The sequence below is a fragment of the Sardina pilchardus genome, chromosome 20 (genome assembly GCF_963854185.1).
Source record: "Sardina pilchardus chromosome 20, fSarPil1.1, whole genome shotgun sequence".
NCBI lineage: Eukaryota > Metazoa > Chordata > Actinopteri > Clupeiformes > Clupeidae > Sardina > Sardina pilchardus.
This window is the reverse complement of record NC_085013.1, coordinates 27,458,431-27,481,726: the sequence shown is the minus strand read 5'-3', so window position 1 is coordinate 27,481,726 and position 23,296 is coordinate 27,458,431. Positions and strand designations below refer to the sequence as shown.

General features: G+C 43.7%; 3 protein-coding genes across 4 annotated transcripts in view; 1 reads left to right on the top strand and 2 right to left on the bottom strand.

The window, feature by feature from the left end:
* dnaaf9 (dynein axonemal assembly factor 9) overlaps positions 1-11,026 on the bottom strand; it is a 30,263-nt gene extending 19,237 nt beyond the window's left edge. The window contains exons 1-17 of the mRNA XM_062522676.1: positions 10,979-11,026; positions 10,584-10,739; positions 7,510-7,589; positions 6,728-6,853; positions 5,776-5,900; positions 5,252-5,348; positions 5,034-5,140; positions 4,107-4,184; positions 3,850-3,951; positions 2,811-2,866; positions 2,286-2,421; positions 2,022-2,103; positions 1,835-1,871; positions 1,340-1,424; positions 1,066-1,142; positions 763-807; positions 164-209 (exon numbers count right to left, since the gene is read on the bottom strand). Coding sequence (XP_062378660.1) covers positions 164-209; positions 763-807; positions 1,066-1,142; positions 1,340-1,424; positions 1,835-1,871; positions 2,022-2,103; positions 2,286-2,421; positions 2,811-2,866; positions 3,850-3,951; positions 4,107-4,184; positions 5,034-5,140; positions 5,252-5,348; positions 5,776-5,900; positions 6,728-6,853; positions 7,510-7,589; positions 10,584-10,639 — 1,335 coding nt within the window. The 5' untranslated portion in view covers positions 10,640-10,739; positions 10,979-11,026. The remainder of the gene's footprint in view (positions 1-163; positions 210-762; positions 808-1,065; positions 1,143-1,339; positions 1,425-1,834; positions 1,872-2,021; positions 2,104-2,285; positions 2,422-2,810; positions 2,867-3,849; positions 3,952-4,106; positions 4,185-5,033; positions 5,141-5,251; positions 5,349-5,775; positions 5,901-6,727; positions 6,854-7,509; positions 7,590-10,583; positions 10,740-10,978) is intronic.
* A 1,298-nt stretch (positions 11,027-12,324) lies between these two features.
* Positions 12,325-16,322, top strand: LOC134067479 (uncharacterized). 2 transcript variants are annotated; one of them, XM_062522763.1, is made up of 4 exons: positions 12,325-12,358; positions 12,845-13,702; positions 14,099-14,406; positions 14,688-16,322. In XM_062522763.1, the coding sequence occupies exons 1-4, from the start codon at positions 12,349-12,351 to the stop codon at positions 15,069-15,071; spliced, it is 1,560 nt and encodes a 519-aa protein (XP_062378747.1). In that variant the 5' UTR covers positions 12,325-12,348; the 3' UTR covers positions 15,072-16,322. The 2 variants fall into 2 exon arrangements, with proteins under 2 accessions (XP_062378747.1, XP_062378749.1); XM_062522765.1 differs by having other exon boundaries at positions 14,099-14,336; positions 14,688-15,047.
* On the bottom strand, positions 16,316-19,355 carry cfd (complement factor D (adipsin)). The gene is made up of 5 exons (XM_062522766.1): positions 19,226-19,355; positions 18,866-19,010; positions 18,315-18,456; positions 17,811-18,071; positions 16,316-17,601 (listed from the first exon to the last, which is right to left on the bottom strand). The coding sequence occupies exons 1-5, from the start codon at positions 19,278-19,280 to the stop codon at positions 17,329-17,331; spliced, it is 876 nt and encodes a 291-aa protein (XP_062378750.1). The 5' UTR covers positions 19,281-19,355; the 3' UTR covers positions 16,316-17,328.
* Positions 19,356-23,296: the final 3,941 nt, after the last annotated feature.

The window sequence follows — 23,296 nt, the reverse complement described above, 5'->3', positions numbered from 1 at the left end:
AACAGGATTCCTTACACACAGATCACACAGACTCTCTGAGACAGCATGAACAGTATATAATCAGCATGGGTTAATTTAAGTGACGGACACATTCTATTCATGCAGTGTCCTTAGGACCTTGGGAATTGTCACAAACAGACAGGCCCAGATGGGATTCACTTACTGTTTTCAGCAGGAAGCGACTCTCTGGCTGACTCAAGGGCACCACCCTACAAGAGACAAACAGTGTGGTTATGGATGTGTGTGTTTGTGTGTGTGAATGTGTGAGTGTGTGTGTGTGTGTGTGTGTGTGGGTGAGAGAGAGAGAGAGAGAGAGAGAGAAAATATTGCAGAGTGTGTTGCTTTATTTGTCTGTTTGTGTGAGTGTGTGTGTGTGTGTGTGTGTGTGTGTGTGTGTGTGTGTGTGTGTGTGTGTGTGTGTGTGTGTGTGTGTGTGTGTGTGTGTGTGTGTGTGTGCGTGCGTGAGAGAGAGTATTTTGCTTTATTTAGATAGATAGACACTTTATTGATCCCCAAGGGGAAATTCAAGATTCAAAATTCAATATTTGACTGTGCGTGTATGGGTGTGCGTGTATGGGTGTATGTGTATGTGTGTGTGTGTGTGTGTGTGTGTGTGTGTGTGTGTGTGTGTGTGTGTGTGTGTGTGTGTGTGTGTGTGTGTGTGTGTGTACGTGTATGTGTGAGAGAGGGAGATTGCAGAGTATGTTGCTTTATTTGTGTGTGTGTGTGTGTGGTGTGTGTGTGTGTCCTAGATCAACCTACCTTCCCTCATTATTCACAGCCTGAATGCTAAACACGGCCTTCGACCTAAAACAGAGCACAGACAGACACTCAATTTCAGATGACCCATTTCACAGAGATAAAACAATAAACAAAGAGATACAAACATTTGCTTGTTGATATAACAGTTTAATATAGCCAGTGTGTGTGTGCGTGTCTGTCTGTGTGTGTTTGATATAACAATTCAAAATATAGCCAGTGTGTGTGTGTGTGTGTGTGTGTGTGTGTGTGTGTGTGTGTGTGTGTGTGTGTGTGTGCTTGTGTGTGTCTGTGTGTGCCAGTCACCTCAGAGCATTCCTATACTGGGTTAAACCGAGGGAGTCCAAATTACGCAGAAATGTCTGCTCTGCAACATCCTTTGACTGAAAAAGCAAAATAAAAACACAATGTCAACACACACACACACACACACCCAACCACACCCACAGACAGACACACAAACAAAGACAGAGAAACAGCCCCCAAGGCAAATGTATTTCAGTGCAGAGGTGTGTACTGTGTACTGTGGAGAGACACACAGCTGACTGGAGAGTGCGGTGGAGAGGGGAGTGGGCCGTACCTTACTGATGCTGGAGTTGTAGGAGAAACACTTGATGCCAGATAAAACCCCTTGAATTGCAGCAGCATAGATCTGAGAGAGCAGCCTGAGGAAAGACATACACACACACACACACACACACACACACAAACACACACACACACACACACACACACACACACACACACACACACACACACACACACACACACACACACACACACTTTAAGAACAGAACAATGCACACATCCTTTACGTCCCCTGTCAGATATGTCAACTTGAAAACAATACAAGAACAGAGCCACAAAAAAAGAACACAAGTCAAGTACACAATACACAAGGCGCTCAGATCAATACCTCCTCCCTTATAAAAAAAACCTTCAATCTCAAAAAATAAAATATCAAATAGAATAAAAAAAGAACACAGGGCTTTCCTCTCGACAGCATTCAATATGGAGTGAAGAGAGAGTGTATGTTGAAATAGAACGCACTGAGCTATCACTTATGTTTACTCACAGCAAGTCTGTGTTCTTCTGCTGAACGTTGTCATTTCCTGTGATAGAGAGAGAGAGGAGGCAGGAGTAAGACCAACAGAGCTGTGGAATTATAGGTGAACAGTTCATAACACACACACAACCACACAACCACACACACACAAACACTCACTTAAAAAAAACACTCACACATCATGCACTACACTTACCAAGGTATGGGACATGTGTGGTGCCGAAGAAGTATGTTCGTGCGCATGCAAGAGGCCCTTTCGGGGCAACGCACTGCAAAACCTGAAAAACACACACACACACACACACACACACACACACACACACACACACACAACAGATTAACCCAGTGTAACATAGTTATATGGGAGTAGAACAGCTAAGATATAATGGTACTGTTTGATGGTGGTGTTTACAGGAACAGTGCGTGTGTGTGTGTGTGTGTGTGTGAGGGGGGGCCTCACCATGTGTTTGGAGCTGGCCCCACGGGGCCCGGTGTTGCGGATCTGGTGGCCCTCGGAGGGGAAGGTGAAGCAGTAGCTCTGGATGTCTTCCATGGACGAGTGGCTCCCAAACAGCGCAAAGGGCTGCCAGCTTTTACTGCTCAATGAACACACACACACACACACACATACACACACACACACACACACACACACACACACACACACACACACACACACACACACACACACACACACACACACACACACCCACACACACACAGCACACACACAAAACCATTATGCTCACGATCAAACAGTCTAGTGTTGCTGACAGAAAACACATGACTTGATCGAGTAATACATAGCACACATTCCAGCTGGGAAAAAGGTTGCTCAGGGGTCTTGCCCGTGATTGATAGCTGTGTCTATATGGGTTAAGATCTGCATGTGAGTACTAGCACACGTGTGTGTGTGTGTGTGTGTGTGTGTGTGTGTGTGTGTGTGTGTGTGTGTGTGTGTGTGTGTCTGTAGTGCCGCAGTTACCTTTTGTCTGAGATGTTGCTGGAAATCAGCCCGTGGGAAAAGTAAGTGCGGAATGCCTGAGTGGGGAAAAGACAAGAAATGAGCGAATGAGCAAACAGCTAAGGACAGAGTCAGTGAGAGTGAAAGAGAGAGAGAGAGAAAGAAAGAGAGTGTGGGGGACAGATGGAGAGAGAGGGAATAGGGAGAGAAAGAGAGAAAGAGAGAGAGAGAGAGATAGAGAGTGGGGGACAGATGGAGAGAGAGGGAATAGGGAGAGAAAGAGGGAGAGAGAGAGAAAGAGAGAGGGTGGAGGACAGAGGGAGAGAGGGGAAATAGGGAGAGAAAGAGAGCGAGAAAGAGAGAGAGAGAGACGGACTTAGAGAATGTAAGTGTCTGTGTGAGACAGAATTTCAAGCCTTAATCACTTCTTAAGAGCTCTCAAAACTAATTAGTCCGCCTCCACATGTCACCACACCATCACGGTTCAGCTCCTTTCACTAGGCAGCCAGACACCGTGTTAGTGTCGGGCGGCTGTGCGGCCATGACAAGTGGATAAATTAGTCTTGAGTTGGCTGCTCCTGGGGTAACAATCCTGTGGCACTGTGAAATGGGTTTATCACTTCAAAAAAGGCTCATACCACACAGTTAACCTACAGTACAAACACTAGGCAATGGTGCTGTTTGGAAAAAGCCGATGGCGTTTCATGTCCATCAATGCTGTCTGGGGCGGTGGCGGTGTAGTGGATAAGGACCGGGGCAAGCGTGCAGTAGCCAGACAAATTTGTTGATTCGATTTCTGGCAGACACCACTGTGCCCTTGAGCAAGGCACTTTGCCCTGAGTTGCCCTGGGGAGACAGGCCCTTGTAATAATTGACGTATGTAAGTCGCTTTGGATAAACACATCAGCCAAATGAATAAGTCAATGAGTAAGTAAGTAACTGGTGGGTCTCTAACCGCAGGTCCTGTGACTTGATTGTCAGGGATCTATTGGGTGTGTGTGTGTGTGTGTGTGTATGTGTGTGTGTGTGTGTGTGTGTGTGTGTGTGTGTGTGTGTGTACCTCTCCAGCTTGGGCTTCAGAGAGCTCCTGCATAGACAGCTGTGTCTCAATGTTGAGACTGGAGAAGAAGCTGCTCCACTGCCTCTCAAACAGGGCCAGGTCCTGATATACACATACATGATATGGGTAAATAAATAACACTAGTATATACTCTCATTAAACACATTCACATTCATACCACATGGCAGTATTGTAATAATATAATACATGTGCATTAGCATCTATATTAGGTATCTGGTATTTGTGTGGTGGCCTACCTCTGTGATGAGTCGGTCCAGAGACACGGGGTCCAGTCTAGCATACGTCTGCCACACCCGCTCACTCACGTCCATTAGCTGAACAGAGCAGAGAACAGTCACCACCAACAACAACTTACCACACGCATAACCTCAACCAATAATATCACAGATGTTAGTTATCCCTAAAATATACAGTATTCGAGTCCAGCTAGCAGTCTGGGTGCTCATCACAGTGAATTATCAAGTCAACCGCACTTGTTTAATAGCCTCGTTCATGAGATAGATTGCGTCATAAACCATTTCAATTTCATCTGGATTCTTTACCGAGTTCACAATTTCCAGACACTAAGGAAATACGTTGAAACAGAAGAGACTTCCCTAAATGAGAATAGTCATAGAAGTAAATCTTGGTTTCAACTAGATCAATTTAGATCACTGCCTATTCTCTAAAAGATTTATAATGAAACATAATGAAACACACTAAAGAGATGAGTAATATGACTGCCATCTTGTTCTTTCGATTCAGAACTTTACTCGTTTAATGCTTCAGCAAAGTGTCATAAAATAAACATTAATTTAAATCTTAATAACTTTCAACTACCTTATCAAACAAAATCAAATCACCTTTGCACTGAAACTGTGGCTCCTGCCAGCTATCTCTGCCTCTGGCTGTTGTCCATTCATAACAAGTCCCTTACAATCAATTACACAGCACTCACAGTTCAGTTTGACTCTTACACTCAATAAAAATTATATTCTGAGGGACCTTATATTGCTTCAATATTGAAATTAAATCTGTCATCTACGTTTGCGTTAGTAAGTTATGCTTCAATTTTGTTCAGTCTCCTTCTGCGTAACTGAATCTGTTTCTCCTACATCATAAAAAACTGCTCTGCACTGCTGTATTGTAAATGTAAATCGGTCTGGTTGTCCATAAATCTGTACCTTATATTTCATGGTGAAAAACCCTCCGGCTCCGATTCCCTCCAGAGCAAAGGCCTGAATGATGGGCCACTTCTCCAGCATAAACATGTCAAATTTCTGAATGTGACCTTTAAAAACATGCACACAAGACAGAAAATGAGACAAAGCACAAGCGCTGATTAAACTGTAGCTAAAGCGTTGAGCGTGTGTGTGTGGGTGAGATGGGGACCTGGACTGACCCTGGGAGCTGTAGGGAATCCCAATGCGGCTACAGTCCTGCACCATGGACACAAAACTAGAGATCTTGAACTCCTCCGCTGCCTCTTCATCCTCATACTGACAGAGAGAAACAGAGACAGAGAGAGAGAGAGAGAGAGAGAGAGAGAGGGAGAAAGAGAGAGAGAGGGATACACAGTAAGAATCAAGCACACAAGCATACAGTGTGTAGGAGCAAAAAAGAGAAATAAAAAAATATACAGTACAACAAGGAGGAGACAGAAAAAGAAACAAAAGAAATATAACAAGAGTCAGCAAAAGGGAGATAGAAACCAAGAGGGACAACAATAATATGATAGTGAAAGAGAGATGAAGAGAAAGGGAGAAAAGAGGTTTATCTTAAAGTGATTACTATGTCGTGGGATTAAAGTCATTAACCTCAGAAAAGGGATCAGTTTGGGCATATGCTTGTGCCCTGGGAGGGAGCGGTAGGAGGGCAGTGTGGCAGATTGGGGGCACTGTCCATGCCCAACTAACTCAGGGTTACCTCTGTCTCTGTCATGCAGTGCAGATGGAGGTTCCTCCAGTGGGCTACGAAGGGCAGCAGGTACTCATAGTTCAACGGGTTGCAGTACAGGTGGACGCTCTCGGCTTTAATCAGCAGGATCACATCTGCAGGCCACAAAAAAACAACACGCAGACTTAAAAAAAAACACACACACAGATCAACATACACACACAAACACACACACACACACACACACACAGCCAAGACTGAAACCAAGAGGGAAAACTCGACCTCCAGATAAACACAATGTAACAAAGTACAGCCAGAGGGCAAGCGGGCCTGGCAGGAAAACAAGCGCAGATAAACATCGCCAAAATAAAAGCGCAAGTAAAAACAAAGGCAGTAGAGGGAGACCAGGCAACTCGAGAGCCGTCATCACGTGCAGCCCTGTCTTCTGGCAAGGCTTCTCCACGTGCTGATATCTGCCCCCATCCCCCGCGCTCAACCCCCCCCCCCCCCCCCCCTTGGCGCATTCCTGACCGCTGAGACAGCGGACACGACTCAAGGGTCTCCCACCTCCAGCCCGGCAGCTGTGCTGGGCTTTTGTCCCTCAGCTCAAGGATACTCCAGCTAATTATTACATGACTTTCGATACGGCCACAATAATTGAACACATTTCTCTAAATAACTGTTATTACCAGCAGCAACATGCCCTTATTTGGCCTGTCATTCTTTGAAGTTGACCTATAAACACAACCGTTTGTTTTGTCTGTGCCGCAACATAAATATTTAAACGCAAGCCAGCAGTAAGGCTATAAAAATAAAGTAGTGGTATACTAGCTACACTCAGTGTGACTGCCATAATAGTTGACTTGTGCTAACTGTTAGTTAATAGATAGTTACTTTGTATTAAACACATAATAGCTTCACTGTATACAAAGAGTCCATGTGGAGAAGGTAGTAGGCCTTTGGTTTGACAAGGGATACGCACCGTCCAGCACCTCCTCTGCAAGGTCATCTGAGATGTGATCCAGGTCCAGCTGGTTGGGCCGATACAGGCCGAAGAACAGGTAGTTCGCCAGCTCAGTGCAACCCTCATTGTACCGGCTATCAATTCCTGACACACACACATAGACAAAGACATTCAACACCAAAGCAGTTGTACCCCCTTTGCTTAGTGACAGAGAGGACTGGTTAGGCCACCATCCCCAGGGGTTTAATACATTAAATGTTTAATACAACACACAAGGCTTCGGAGATGTGCTTAATCCATAAGACATCCGTATCGCATAAGTCAAATTTTCAATGGAGGATTATAGATTTGAAACTTAATAATTATGGATTTTAATCTCTCTCTGTTTGATACTTAATAATAGTAAATGCAATCTGTAACACACACACACACACACACACACACACAGTCACAGTCATACTAACACACAGAATTTTGGATAGATCTGTATAAGGATTATAAGGTCATTCTCTAAAATGAGGCTGAACACCATGGGGTGAGGATTATTCATCTAATCATAATACCTTCCAGTTACACTATCTTTCACTGCTGTATAGCCTATGGAAACACACAGACACACAGACACACACACACACTCACACTAACAGAGACACACACACACATACTGTACACACAGACAGACAGACAGACAGACAGACACACACACTGACACACACACACACAGACGCAGACACACACACACACACACACACACACACACACACACACACACACACACACACACACACACAAACACACACCTAAAGAGCAGAGTATGGCATCAGGTGCGTTGCTGGCGCCATCCTTCAGTAGGGCCTGGAGCTGTCGCAGGCGAGAGCAGCTGGGGAACAGACAGGTTAAAGTTACATTGAGGATGGCTATCAGATTCACAAGATACAATCTCCTCACCACCATGCTTTAAGCCTGAACCCACAGATGCTACTGCGACACAACAAACATGGCTAAAGGGGGAGTACGAGTAGGCTCAGGCTTCTTTTTCTGACAAGAGATGTTGAGCAGAGAGAAGCTGGAAGCTGGAAGCGTCTTTTTGTGATATGCGAAGTATCAGCTTATGATTGGTGCGTAGCGGGACGGAGGCCGCTTTTCTGCTAGAAATCAAACATTTCTCAACTTTAAAACATGTTTTAAAAGTGAAGGACATTTTTGAATACATGGTCTACTCCATAGGATTATAATGCAAAAACGTACCGCAAGCTGCAAAAAAATATGCCTAGTCTGTACGTACCCTAAGGGGGGTTTTTACCCAAAAACTAGTGGGATTTCTTGTCACAGCCAATAATTAAGCTTGACGACATCCAACAAGACAACCGACACTGAAAAACTAGCAAGACTGCAATGTGAAATCCTGATAACATATGGTTGTATGTTTTCGGCAAAGATGCTCATTTTAACCGGATTGTTTTGTACCCACAACAGCCTAGGTTATGTAGGCCTAGTGGAAGGTCTCTAGTTAGTAGTCCATCCATATTCCATTCACATAGCTTTGTACAACAAATGAATTTGAGAATCTTTGAAAAAGCTTGTCTTAAACTTGCTGTCATTGAAATGATAATCAGAATACTGGTAACCAGCATGGTGAACTCATTTGGCCCTTTTAAACCACAGACCCAAATGATATTGGCATATTGATCATTTGGGCGACAATTTGGTTGATGTGAGCACATCCATTAGGCCTGCATCCACACTCTAAACTGGAATCAGTCAGTGCTTTGCTCAATTGAAAGTGACAAGGCGTTTACTATTCCCGTGCAATCAATAGACTCTCTGTTAAAACTGGGCCTCGAACAATGGTTTCTCACTTTTTAGTGAAACAGCACATACTGGTGCCAATTAGAACAACTTAACCTTAGGTCTGATTGAAAGCCAAATGTGGTTCTCTTACCATTAACAGTGATTTATCATTGTGTGTTCCAGTGCAAGAACATTTTTGACACATGAACACCATTCAAACTGTGTAATGTTGTAGTAACAAAACATTTGTCATGTGATGCAGCCTAATTGTAGCATTAGATGATAACCCAGAACTGGGTACTAGAAAAATTTGAAACTTGTTTCCCAAAAGCTACCATATTCCATTATATGAACTGAGATTCAGGCTAGTTTCTGTAAAGTGCCATAAGACAATGCCCATTGTTTGGAAATTAAATTGCTCATAGCACATTGATCATACAGTAATATGAAGTAACCTCATTCGGCTACAATATGGGGGAGGATTCTGTTGGTCCTATCTTTGTGTTGAGCAGAAAAAAAAGGGGAATCAAATATGGTCATAAATAATATTTTCCCAAGGACTTTCCCTTGAGCATGAGAAGGAGAAAAACATGCATATGCAGCTGGAGCAGAACATGTCTAGGCATGTGCCGTTTTTTTTCCAGAGGGGTCTGCAAGCCCCAAGAATCACGGCCCCCTTCCCTGCAGTGTATTAGGCTGTGTGACCTAGTCCACACAGCAAAGGAAAACTCATCCCACAACTTTCAAGCACAATGATTCCACTGTGCCCCGATAATGTTGTGAATGATAAATCAGTAAATGCATTGCATGGAATAGCAATAATGTCATTATCACCCCAGCCATATTGTTTCCTGTTGCTGACATGAATGCATCCATTGTGTCTTAAGATCTTAAGACTGTCTACCCTCCTTTAGGCTTTGGTGGTTTCTTTCGTATCTGTGAATCTGTGAGAAACGACTGCTTAAACTATGCAGGGCTTTGTGTTTTTGTGTGAGAGTTGGAGTGAAGAGGTCGACAACAATGCAGAGCTTCAGTCTCCTAGAGACCCCACTCCCCCACTGCTTCTGGCCTCCTCCGTGCCAATACCGCGACTCCGTACAATAAACTCCACCAAACGTGACCTTAATACGTCCAGTTAGTAGGTTAATTGGGTGGGCAAACGCTGTATTTCGTCGGGCAGGGCGAGGCCAGTCTGGAATCTTAATCTCAAGCTTTAATCATCATCCGGCAAACCAGCTAGATAGGATATCGCATCTAAAATCAAGTCACGTTTCATGGTACTGAGCTCCATGCACTGCAGCGGATGTTTACATCCCTCTTTAGCGTCCAGCCCTAGTCCTTCAAGATGGATGCGGGCATAATGCACTGCTAGGATTCCCCCCTGACGTTTTCCCTCTAAAACGTGAATACAGAATACGGCATGCACATTAATTTTCTCGCCATATAGCAATGGCTAGTGCTACGGTTGGAGGCCAGTAACAGCCTTTGTTGTGAATAATAACGTTAACGTTAAAGGTTTAAACCTTCAATAATAAAGACAGAAAACGCATAACGTAGACACATTTTAGGTTAATGTGCGTTAACATCAACTTGGTTAACAAAACGAGCTGTAACGTTAGGCTATTATCACCACCACCCACTGAAATATTCAATGCAGCTGCTGACGTTATTCAAAATGTCAAACGTGAGCCAGCTAACCATTTGTGTCAAATAACGTTAACGGTTAACTTAAAACTTGACCGTTTCTAACGTTAACGGTTAACCGCGCAGACATTCAAAATGATAGATAGAACCAGAACTAGCTAGATAGCAGCTACTGTACAGTCTTCAATTTAAGACCAAATAAAAAATACATGGCAATGGCATGGCATACAACTCAACCCTGACGATGATCTTGACGTTAACAAAAAGCGTGTTAATGGTAACTGTAAACATAAACATTAGTGGATGCTGGACAGTGTGGATGATAAAGCCGGGTCAACATCTGTATTCGCTCAGCTGTGCTGCGCGGCGACCTGAAACATCCTACTAACCTACATTCAGAAATGGAAATGTCACCACAAGAAAAAAAGAAAGTTATTACCTGATTGCCGAGCTCATTGGTGTATATTTTCCGCTCTTTCTCCGTATGGTAGTCATTTTGACTAGATGCTATGGCACATTCAAAAATAACGTTTTAGAATTCTGCGTTATTCTTGATGACCCCGCGGTGAAACTCCATCATCAACAGTCGAGAAAGCTGTGTAGAACGAAACAGAGAGATGCAGGCATAGTAACCGCTCATACCATTTACGAAAAATGGGGTAGCAAGGTAATAATAACGGCGATTGAAAAACGAGATTATCAACTGAAACATATACCGTGTCATCTTATCATCACAATATCACAATCATCACAACTGAAACCTATATCTTTATAATGATTGCAAATAGTACCCGATTACAGCGGTAAATATTGAGACTCCGTAAACATCCTTACCCTTGTAGTGAGAAAGTCCAAGTAACACGGGCGTCCCTTGACAGCAACCCCATGCAATCCTACAGCAATCCTTTTCTTCGGCAGGAAATATGGTTGGTCTTTTGGTTTGAGGAAGGAAATGGATGACAAAATAACAAAACGATAAGGAATGAAAATAATGAATTACTCTCTTGACCTTGTTGACTAAATATATTTTACACGAATGCAAATAGTCTTATTGGGCAAGTTGCATGACAGAGACAGACGCCAGACTGACCACTCCGACACTAGATTCGCCTATTTTGTGTCTGCATGGACCAGCAAACAGAGTGGTCGCGCGTACTAAACAACGAAACGTGAATTCCTAGTTTCTCTCACAGTGGTTTCTCAGCATTGAGCGCAATGATGTCACCCCATATACTCATATCCTCTCTAGAAATAATGAATAGACACAACTGTCAGTGTGAAGCAGTGTCAATGCATCATAGCATTAAAAAAAAAAAAAAAAATATATATATATATATATATACCATCATCCTATGACATACCCCCCCCACCCCCCTAACACACACAACCTAACACACACACACACACACACACACACACACACACACACACACACACACACACCATTTCCTCTGTTTCCCTGCTACCTATTGTTGGTTTGACTTATTCCTTTGTGTCATTGGGTTAAAGGAAATCCTGACTGGTAAAAATAATGTAGCCCTAGGCCTAGGCTATGACAGGCTATAGCCTATCATATGCTATAGGCTATAAGTTTGCACATAGGCCAGGGTTTGTCTAGACTAATAGTTAGCCTATGGCAGATATATGCTGAGTAACATTCTTATTCTCTCTGACAGTCACCTTTAAGGGCATGATTACTCATCAGAAGACAGACACCCCTCAAAACAGACAGCTCATTCACTCACTATTAGTCTATCTACTGAGGTGTTTCGTTAGCTGAGCTTACTCCTCCTTCTACCCTCTCACTAGCCATTCCAGTCTTGTGTCTCATGGTCCTGACTCCCACACAGAGAACGTGATTGAACAGAATGAGGAAGTAAACAGGTAATCATCTCTCACAGTCCTTTGACAAAGAGGAATGCACTTCCTCATGTCAGGCAAAACAATTGTCTGCAGTTATGAGTCACTTTCACTGACCCAGGATCAGCCTATGGCCATCTGTAGCTTTCCCAGTGTTGTCAATGTTGGTAACCAAACTGTTTCTGGATCAGGTATCATAGTACACATAAAGATGCAAGCAGTAGCATATATCTTGTGTGCATCTCAATGAGAGCCTTGTTTCCTCCTTCGCATGAAAGAGTAAATCCTGTTCTGAGTTCTCAGCTCATTTCACCTTCAGACTGCCACTGGTTGTGGTGAGAACGATGTCTCAGAGTAAGTTCTTACTTCATTTTACTGTTTAAACTGCCTATTCATGTTAATGGTTACTTATCCAAGACTACACTGGGTGCATAGTACTTCAGATAGTATCATGAAGCAACAGAAGTACTTCTATGGCTACTTATTCAAACGCTGCACACATATGCAAAGCATAGATGAGGAGAGTGAAAGAGGCAATGCAAGGTGCAATGGTGAGGATTTCTATGGCATGGAGAAAGTTTGCTGAACCAGTGAACTATTGGTTTCCGTGTTGGTTTTTAGAAAGAGTGTACAAATACAACAAATCCATGTTCGGTACCGTCATTTTCCAACTATTAGCAGCAGCTTGTACATCGATTTTGCAAAATTTCTTCAGCTATGAGGTTACAAAGGGGCAGTTGATATGTTATTAATAGGGTTTGTTTCTTTTAACTTGCATAAAACACTGTCCTGCAGCTTATACACAGGAAATAACTGTAATTCAATCTGTTGTGCATTCAGATAGTTTAAACAAAACCAGTCAGATGCTGGTGGTTGGGACCTGCCAGGAGGACTGGGACTTGTTTCTGAGCTGTGTGAAGCAAAGCTCCTCAAGAGAGCATAAGGGGCCTTGTGGAGACTACGATGTCACCCTGACGGTGGCGGACAGGGAGGTGACCCTGTGCAGCACCAAGGGCCTTCTCAACCCTGAGCTGAAGGATGAGGAAATCATTGCTGAATTGGACTCGTTCACCGATTCGGTTTTGGATGGCGGACTCCAGGCCTTCCTGCTGGTCATCCGCGGGGAGGGCTTCGGTCCGAAGGAGCGGCGAGCGGTGGACGTCTTGCGGATCGCCTTCGGCGACACAGCCTTCAGCCTCCTCCTGGTGGTCTCCCTGGGAACTCCGGCATCTTCCGCCCTCGCCCAGGAGTTTGAGGAAGGCCTGCTGGAGTTGGTCGACATCTGCGACGGGCGCTTTTGCCGCCTCAGCGGCGGCAAGGATGCGACGAGGAAGGCCTCCGACCAGACGGAGGCGCTGCTGGCCATGGCCGACCACGCGCTGTCGCAGAGCGGCCTGCGGGAGGGCTACACGGCCGACGTGTACGGCGCGGCGCGGCACCAGCGCACGCAGGACGCCGCCATCGCCATGCTGAAGGAGAAGCTGTCCGAGGCCGCGGCGAAGGAGGGCGAGGCCACGGAGCGGCTGCGGCAGCACGACGAGGAGCGAGCGAAGGAGCTCGAGGAGCTGAAGAGGAGGCACGAGGAGGAGAGAGAGAAGGAGGAGGCCGAGAGGAAGGAGTGGGAGGCCAAAAGAGAGAGCTGCGCTGAAGCAGTCAGGGGATATAAGAGTCTGTTAGACAAATCTGGGAACAACGCTGGTAAAGTGTGTTTCTCTGTCTATCTTTATGACTACGTCTAGGACATACACATGCATTAATGTGTGTACACACTCTTAAAAATGGGATCTTATGATGCTATCAATGAACCATGCAGACTTCAAAGAAACTTTAGGGTCCTTTTGAATCCTTCAAAATGGTCTAAAAAGACATGTACTGTAGGGGTGCTATATATGAAGCATGCAATAGAACCAGGTTTGGTTCTTTATAGCACCTTTTTTTAAGAGTGTACAGTGTACAATTCTGATTCTGCACCATATTTATGATGTCAGGGACTTATAATGAATATGATCTCTGAAAATACTAAGAGTGGCAATTGTTGTTTTGTGCTGAATGAATATTCACCATTGATTTGCTCACTGTCTCTTACTCCATCAGTCAAGAGTGGAGGGAAAGGCCAGACTACAATCGTCTTGTTGGGTCTGTCTGGCAGTGGCAAGACCGCAGCAGCAGACACTATCCTGACCAGGGCAACAAGCCGATTCCCGACCAGCCGACTGAGAGAAGAGAGCCGGGGTGCCACAGAGTGCTGTGAGCGCAGGGAGATCTGTGTGGACGGACACCGTCTGGTCGTCGTGGATACTCCGGAACTCTGGGATGAAGATAACTTTGAGAGGTTGAGTGATGTGAGAGACTGCCTGGCGCTGTGTCTGCCTGGACCACATGCCTTTGTGTTAGTTATGCAGGTGTGTTGATGTTTTAGTTGATGTTTTAGTGTGTGTGCACTTCAACTTGTTCCTATTGCTTGCAAGAGGCCTCTCAATGTCATGGTCTCCCCACAAGAGGGCGATAGACACAAACATACTGTAAATGAGCACAACTATTTAAAACAGTTGTTTAAGTGCATGTCTTTGTGTGTGTGTATGTGTGTGTGTGTGTGTGTGTGTGTGTGTGTGTGTGTGTGTGTGTGTGTGTGTGTGTGTGTGTGTGTGCGAATGTGTGTGTGTGTGTGTGTATACCCACGAAGGTGGGACGTTTCACTCAGGGTGAGAGTCAGCTCCTCGCACATATCCAGCAGACATTCGGTGGCAACATCATCGAATACCTTCTCATCCTCTTCACCCGTGACGACCCCCACGGCACCTTGGGGACTGTGGGCAACATCGACAGCTACGTGGCCAACGTGCACCCATCGCTGCAGGAAATGGTGCGTCTCTGCGGCAGCCGCTACCACGTGCTGAACCACGGAAGCCTCCGGAACCCCGTGAACCACGCTCAGGTGCGGGACCTGCTGGGAGGAGTCCGCAAGCTGGCAGCTTCCCATGGAGGGAGACCGTATGTCTGTCCTCGCTTCAGCACCCAGGAGCTGCAGGAGAGGAGGAAAGAGCTGGAGGAGGAGAAGAAGAGATAGAGACAGGGGAGAGGAGAGAGAGAGGAAGGGAGAAAGAGAGAAGAGGAGGAAGAGGGAGAGGGAGACGAGGAGAGAGCTGGGGGAGGAAAGTGCTGGAGGAGGAGAAGAAGAGATACAGACAGGGGAGAGGAGAGAGAGGAGAGGAGGAAGAGAGGAGAGGAAGAAGAGGGAGAGAGCTGGAAGGAGAGAGGAAGGGACAGGAGAGAAAAAGAGAAAGAGGAGAGGGAGAAGATCGGGAAAGGAGGAAGCAGATGGAAAGGAGGAGAGAATTGGAGGAGGAGAGAAAGAGATAGCAACAGAAGAGAAAAACAGAAAGAGGAGAGAGAGAAGAGCAGGATATGAGGAGGCAGAGGGAGAGGAGGAGAGAATTGGAGGAGAGAAAAAGAGGAGAGGAGGAGGAAGAGATAGACAGGGGAGAGGAGAAGCAGGGGCAGAGAGGAGGAGGAAGAGATAGTGACAGTAGAAAAGAGGAGGAGAGAGGAAAGAGTGGGCTACAGGAAAAAAGAAAGAGAGGACTGGAGAGAAGGGGAGGACTGAAGGAGACACTATGAGGAGAGTTGGAGGAGGAAATAGAGAGCTAGTTGGAATGGAGATGGAGGGAGTAGATGGACAGGAGAGGGAGAGGAGCAGAGAGGAAAGGAGGAGGGGGAAAGGGAAGAGAAAAGGAGAAGGGAGGAAGGGAATGGAGAGGAGGCGAAGGGAGAGGACAAGAAGAAGAGAGGAGAGATGAATGGGGAGAGAAAGATGAGAGGAGAGGAGAAGGAAAGGAGGAGAATATTGGGGGGGGGGGCGAGAGAGCTGCAGAAAGAGAAGACAATACAAAGAGAGGGAAATGTGGACACATGTTGGAGAGAGTCAAAATGGCATGACAAGGGAAGTTCAGATCCAATGAATGAACTGTATGTTCATGTTTTTCTGCCATTGCTTTGCTTTGCTAGTTTCAGGGGAGTGTTATCAGGCTGCTTCTGAAGGCTGTGGCAGTCATAGAACACCCTTATCTGCGGGTGACAAATAACCTCTCAAATTCAAAGCTATTTTCTGCTTTCCTCCAAACAAAATTTAAGGAAGGGAGGACTCTCCCGTAAATTCCGCTTCATATCTTTACTTCAGACTGTCTTGCTTGGTTTCATAACATGCCCAAGACATCCTCCTCTGTAAACAGTAATATCCATGAACAGCGCTGGAGATTAAAATAGTGGTTACTGCCTGGAAAACATCATCAACAAAACTAGCAACAGTATGGATTGTTTTCAAAGAGCTTTTATTATGAAGAGATGTGCATATTGTAACATTCTATACAGTGTATGTGACTGAGTCTTTTGTGTCTAGATTCAGAAATGTGATTGAGATTTTCATGCTGTTACAATCTCTATATTTCTTCTTTGGCAAAGCATTGAGCATTGAGATACATATTGTGGCTACTCTCTGTGTGCACAAATGTTGAACTTGTGGTACAGCCTTTGATACTCAGAAGTTGTGAAAAAGTCATGAAGGGGGTTCTGTTTCCATGGTAACTTCGAAGATCTCTGTTTTGTAGTCTTGTCCATAATATGACTAGAGGCCTTTACTTTTTTAGAAAGAGTCCCACATCGATTTTGTTTGCGGTTGAGAATGATTGCGATGAAAGCATCATTGTACAAAGTGTCCTTTATTTGAAGACAAAGGTTAAACTGGTTTTCTTGACTATTATGATCACTCTCCAAGTAAAATAATTATCTACCACTGTCTGATTGCAAATGATTAATACATGGCAATAGATAAGGTTGGTATCTACAGTACCACAGTACACACATGTTCATGATGTGGAAATTGACGATTAAAAATCCTTGGACACACTTAATGTTCTTGAAGCTATTCACAGAGGTGGACAGTAGCCTACATGTGTAGTTGATTCTTTGTGGCCCTTTCCTAATTCTACAGACTGGTCCCTGTTACACATAAAGATTTGTTGCATTATGGCTAAGGAACCCTTGTGGGATAGAAAATATTCTGAGGACCCCCTCATAATTGTTACAATTATTCTCTGAACTTGTGGCAAAATTCACTATCCACTTTTCTGGCAGGTGTGTAACTTGATCTGTCTTTTGTCAACTTCAAATTTGGCATCACTTGACAACATGGTCTGACTCATTTCTCCATGTTCATAAGCTATCTGACAGGCAAATAAAGCATCTAAGCAGCAGTAGGAGTGGTTATTCGTCAACTGATTCAAGATAAATGTTAATGGATGGGGGCAAATAGACACAATGTAGTCTTATTAGTGAGACTGTTCATCATCCGTAGATTTAGAATATCCTACATCAAGCTCAATCACAATTTTTTTTGCGGATCCCCCGGGTTGCGGACCCCCAGGGAATGACTGGTCTACCAGGGTGCTGTTGTTGTCGGTCATGGTCTGCTGGATCCAGTCAGCGAAGTGGGAGATGATGGTGTAGAGACCAGGCTTCCGGGTGGAGCCACACTTCTTCCCCCCGTTAGACGTGATCCCCACAGCAACACCGTTATGCAGCAGAGGACCACCAGAGTCTCCCTATAGAGGATATTGACATGAGGACATGAGGCAATGGACAACAGTTAAATGCAACTGTCTTAACTGCATGCATGTTATTGGTGTGTGCGTGTGTGCGTGTGTACGTGTGTACGTGTGTATGTGTGTGTGTGTGTGTGTGTGTGTGTGTGTGTGTGTGTGTGTGTAGTATAGCCTACTGTAGAGTATATGTAAATGTATTGTGAACTCACATCGCAAGTGTCTTGACGTCTCTCGGCGGCACAGAGCATGTTCTTGGTGAACTTTGACCCGTAGTAGTCACTGCGGCCACACAAGTTCCTGCTCATCACACTAATGGTCAACTCATGCAGTTTGTCAGGCCGTGACCCCAGGTTATTCAGCGAGCCCCACCCAGCCGTATCGACAATGGCATCCTCCGCAGGCTCGACTCCTCCTGCCTGTTGATAGGACACCGGCTTCACCGCGTCGCTCTCAACCACTGGCTGATCAAGCTGTCAATCACAGGAATGACAAGGCGGGAGGGCTTACCATTAGAATGTATCTGAATCAGTCTCTCTTTCTTTATATACTGAACATGTAGAAAAAATTATCTAAATATATATATATATATATATCTTTATTAATGCACTGATACACTGAGTTTACATTTACAGGCAGACACATGAGCAAAACACACACACACACACACACACACACACACACACACACACACACACTCACACACACATGTTCACCTTGATCAGAGAGATGTCACTGTCATAATTGTCAATGTTAAAGTCAGTATGGTTGAACACATCTGATATATTAAATGTTTGTTTAGTGTTTTCCTCCTCAGACAGAGAGTGCAGTCCGACCACAACCATCCGTCCCCCAGCTCTGCAAAAGAGAAGGCTTTGTGTTCACTTCTACTTCGCCATCAGTAGCCTAGGCCTTCTAACAAGTACATGCAGTGGCCTTTTTAAAAGCTCACATAAGGCAAAAGCAAGCAACAGCCACTACCAAATAGTTTCCTTCGTTATTTGCAGGTGAATGTGCTGCTATATTGTTATTTTGTATTGTCGTCTGAATTGTATCATATTGGTTCACTCCTAGGCAACAAGGTTGACACACGATACCCTCACAATATGCCTGTTGCCAAGATAAAAAAAAAAAAAAGGTTTCCCATTCTGTAATGCGTTCTAAATCTGTAAGGAGGATGACCTATTTTTCCGTCTTGAATTCTTCACTTCTAACCGGAGTGCTTTAGCATTTAAAGTTAATCCCGGTGTGTTAACGTAATGCTCACCCATCCATGAAACAGTGAGTCGCGCTCAGAAGCCATTGACTCGCGATGAGGAACGCACCGCACTCGTGCTTCCCGTTAAGCTGCACGGACGCCATGTAGGGTCGCGAGTGGGCCACAGCCTCCTTCCCGCCGGTCACGCTTTCACCTGTCGGAAATGAATCATCATTAGTCTTTTCCGTTTTTGTAGAGGTCTGGCTCCATACTTTTTCGTCATATTGAAATGCCTTGCAAACAGTCATTGGATGGCACAAGGGATTATTCCAGAGAAACTAATACAACATGTCATTGATGATGAGGTTATTTATACCCAAATTATAGTTGATACAACAACAAAAAAGAAAAGTTGTAGCGCTAACTCACCAGGCAGCACCGATGCCCACAGAATGGCACTGGTCAGTAGAATTCCTCCCAACATCCTGAACAAACCTTTGTCTTCAAAGAAGCAACAAGACCCCTAAAGACTGCAGCCCCCTCTTTTATAGATGGAGTAAAATGAGTGGGAGTTGAAGAGAGCCATAAATCTTTCTCCTCTGCCACACCCACAGACAGAGGCAAACGTTTCCGATTTCTCTTCTCTCCCATGGCACCTCTTGAGTGTTTCGTAATACAACATGTTTGATTAACGGCACTAATTTAATGGCTCCTCCTTAAAATCCAGATGTAGGCCAAAAAGAACATTCATGCAGGCACTTATGAAGGGTTTGGGAGAAATGCAGCAAAGTGTTGCAATTAATGCCCCCCACATCCCAAGTATTTTGTGGAATAGTTTCTCAATAAATTCCATAAATCAGTAACACATGGCAGTGTAAACTGGCTACTTAGACTGTGCCCATTATGAAATGTTATGCCATTGGCCATATATTGTTGCTTTTAATGAGCCTCAAAATAATGGCCATAATTGCACAAAACCTGATAGTCAAAGTCAGTAGGCCTAAGTCAGTGAATCTCACCCAAAAGCTCAGAACCCATTATGTTGCAAAAAAAAAAACAGTCATATAAATTATTTAATCAAATAAATGATTACAAATATTTCCAGGAAACAGTCTCTATATAGCCTAAAGTCTCCTGATATCATAAAATCAAAACAGGTAGCCTGCAGCAACAGCCTAAACACAAACGATGTACTTCAAGAATAATACAAGTAGATTAAAATGTGCAAAACTTCTCCTTCAAGCCCAACAGCAGCCATCCTGGCAGGAAAAGGGTGTGTGGTTATAATTCACATTAGACATACTTGAACTTTGATTGGCTAAACATCCATTCAAATGCATTTGGTTGGAGTTCCATGATAACAATGAGCAGGTCAAGGAACTGGTCTCCTTAAATGATTTGACTGGACTTACTGGAAGCATCTAAAGGCAAAGGAAATGTTTTGATCCAGTTCCCCACAAAGTACTTGACCTGCTGTAGTCTACTGGCCATGCCAAACAGCATGTCCCTATTTCTGAGTGTAGGGCGCTAGTCCAGAAATCACACACATTTTTTTTTTTTTTTACTTAGCATTTATTTCAAGGCTTGAATCACAATATACTTTGAGGGGGTCAGGGGGACAAAAGTCCCCCTCCCCCTCCATATTCAAAAATACTCAAAATATCCCAATACCAAGACGTACAATGTTATGCTACAGAATTAAGTATCAATCACTGTTGTCCAAAATAATCATGTGTTCCAAACTAAATATGCTAAATGGTTAAATGATGGAGAAAGAGTTCGGAGGTGAGATGATCTGAAGAAACCTGATAACAGAGAATTGCCGAGGAAACAATAATTCTCTCATGAGCCATTGCTAACGCAAGTTGTATAATACAATGGAGTTATGAAATACCAATTGATAAAAAGCAAGTGTACAGATTGATCATCATTTCGGAGAAATTATGCACGGCCTTCCTTCTCCGCTCAGGTGTCCTTTGTCTCCTGTTGCATTTGATCAGTGCTCTGTTTAAATTGCACTATGGTTAACGACATACTACGAGCCTACAAGCCTTATGTCATCATGGTATTAGGTTAGGAAAATGCATGATTTACAAATCATGCATTTTCAAGAGCTGTTAACTGTTAAGCATCTGGTTATAACTGCACAGACACAACAAACAGACAATTTCAGATAAAGGAATCAACACCACATGCATACGATACAATTTAGAGTTTCGGGCAACAGGCAAACTAAATCATTAGAACATCCTTGTTTGTACAGGCAAACTGCCAGTTGGCAACCAAAAAAGGTTCAGGGAAAATATCACACTGGGAAAACAGCCCACTGAGGAAGGCCATGTGGTCAAGAGGGGTACACATGTCTGTTTTGTAATCCTTACTGGAAAAAAAGATAATGAAAGAAAACAAAATAGATTGGAGTGTAACCTATTTTTTGGATTTTGCAGCAACACATAGGACAACACATTCAACTAAAGGAAGAGTGTGGTGTTCATAAATGATTAAATAATTTACAAAACTGGCTCATTGATCACAGCAATGCTAAGGATTGTTGACAGTGATTCAGGTTAAAATGAAAACTAAACACTGTAATTTGGACTATTTCTCAGCAGTCTTTGGTCTCATGACTAATGAGGACACTTGAATAATTGAGTATTATGTTATCAACCTAATGTAAATCAGGCATATGTCTTCATAAATGCATAACTGCAGCACAAGAGGGCGACAGATACAAACATATTCATTCACTTGTGGTCTCAAGCAAATTGAAAAAGAACGTGTATGTTTTCGGTGATAGTGTGAGGCATTTCTCTTAGATTAATGTGTATTTAAAAAAAAATTTAAAAATGTATTTTATCGGTATTTTTATTAAAAGTTTTAAAATTCAGAACCCATAACACTTAATAAATAACATAATGGTAGGCCTATAAAATAATGGCAAGTGGTTTAAATATTTATAGAACTTGACACAATATTACATAAAACAGGAAGTAAATATAATAATATGATGAGAAGAAAATACAACATGACAATATTGACATAATTAATAAAAGCAAGTTATTGTTGATATACAATTGATAAAAATCAATTTACAGTTTTTGCCCGTTGCTTGAACACTATAGACCCATGCTTAGACTAAAGTAACACAACTTGAAGTTTTGTTGCCATATCTCAAACACATGCACTCAGTTGCAATTCTGCAACACACCTACTCCTTTATGCAACACACTTGGTCCTGCATACTACTCTATGTCATACTAAGACACTTCGTTCGAAAATGAAATCTCAGAGTACCATTTGTTAAACACATGTACTGTATCCAAAATACAAAACACATCGGGTAATTCCAACTTCTCAAATACACACCTGAACGCACTTACTTGCAAAACTGAACACCAATCAGTCATCTACAAAAAGCCCTCAGTTTAACCATTGTAAATAGTGATGTGAATGGTATATATCCCAGTGTTGTGTCATGTTGTACTTGTGTGTAGAGTTTTGGCACAATGAGCAAAGTTTGGCGAAATCAAGCAAGGTGTTTTATATAAAGTAGACTAGTGTGTTCCTCCTAATCTGAAAGTGTATGCTTGCTTAATAATACAAGTGTGTTCATTTTGTCACCAGAGTTACAGTTTGACAAAGGATTGTTAGGTTTTGATAGCAGAGTTTAGGTACTGATATGAGTTTCAATTTGACATAGATGTGAAAGGTATTTCCTAGGTTTGCGTTATGTTCACTTGTGTGTAAAGTTTTGGCACAGTAAGCGAAGTTTTGCTAAATGTGTTCAAGCAACGGGCAAAAACTGTAAGTAAATCTGAACTGAATCAACGCCACAAAAAAGTCTGCAAACTTGACATTTTACAAGCTGTGTCAAAGCATGTGAGGACCTCTGTAAAGCTTTGCCCGTAATGCCATACCCTCCCTTCTGACTGGCTGAGTGAGAAAAAAAAGTCTCTTCCTCTCTCACTTGTCCCGTCTCTATTGTTAAAGCTGTGAGGATTAACCCAACCCTCTTTACACAGGTCAGAGGTGAGTGAGGGACCCTTCAAGCTGCAAGTGTGTGTGTGAGAGAGAGAGAGAGAGAGAGAGAGAGAGAGAGAGAGAGAGAGAGAGAGAGTTAAGGCATGTGTGTATGTGTGTCTCTGAGTGAATGTGTGTGTGTGTGTGTGTGTGTGTGTGTGTGTGTGTGTGTGTGTGTGTGTGTGTGTGAATGTGTGTGTGTGTGTGTGTGTGTGTGTGTGAATGTGTGTGTGTGTGTGTGTGTGTGTGTGTGTGTGTGTGTGGGTGTGTGTGTGTGTGTGTGTGTGTGTGTGTGTGTGTGTGTGTGTGTGTGTGTGTGTGTGTGTGTGTGTGCGTGTGTGTGTGTGTGTGAATGTGTGTGCGTGTGTGTGTGTGTGTGTGTGTGGGTGTAAGTGGAGTGGTTGAGTGATAAACTGAGGTTGGTGTATCATCACCCTGGAGGAAGAGGAAGTGACTTGATGACCAGAACTGTGGAGGTGG

Excerpts from the sequence above, each read along its gene's own strand:
- LOC134067479 (XM_062522763.1), top strand. Across the intron at positions 13,703-14,098 it reads CAAATCTGGGAACAACGCTG|TCAAGAGTGGAGGGAAAGGC; the intron begins GTAAAGTGTGTT and ends TTACTCCATCAG. Across the intron at positions 14,407-14,687 it reads CCTTTGTGTTAGTTATGCAG|GTGGGACGTTTCACTCAGGG; the intron begins GTGTGTTGATGT and ends ATACCCACGAAG.
- cfd (XM_062522766.1), bottom strand. The coding sequence starts at position 19,280 with ATGTTGGGAGGAATTCTACTGACCAGTGCCATTCTGTGGGCATCGGTG. Across the intron at positions 19,011-19,225 it reads GTGGGCATCGGTGCTGCCTG|GTGAAAGCGTGACCGGCGGG; the intron begins GTGAGTTAGCGC and ends CATTTCCGACAG. Across the intron at positions 17,602-17,810 it reads GACGTCAAGACACTTGCGAT|GGAGACTCTGGTGGTCCTCT; the intron begins GTGAGTTCACAA and ends TATCCTCTATAG.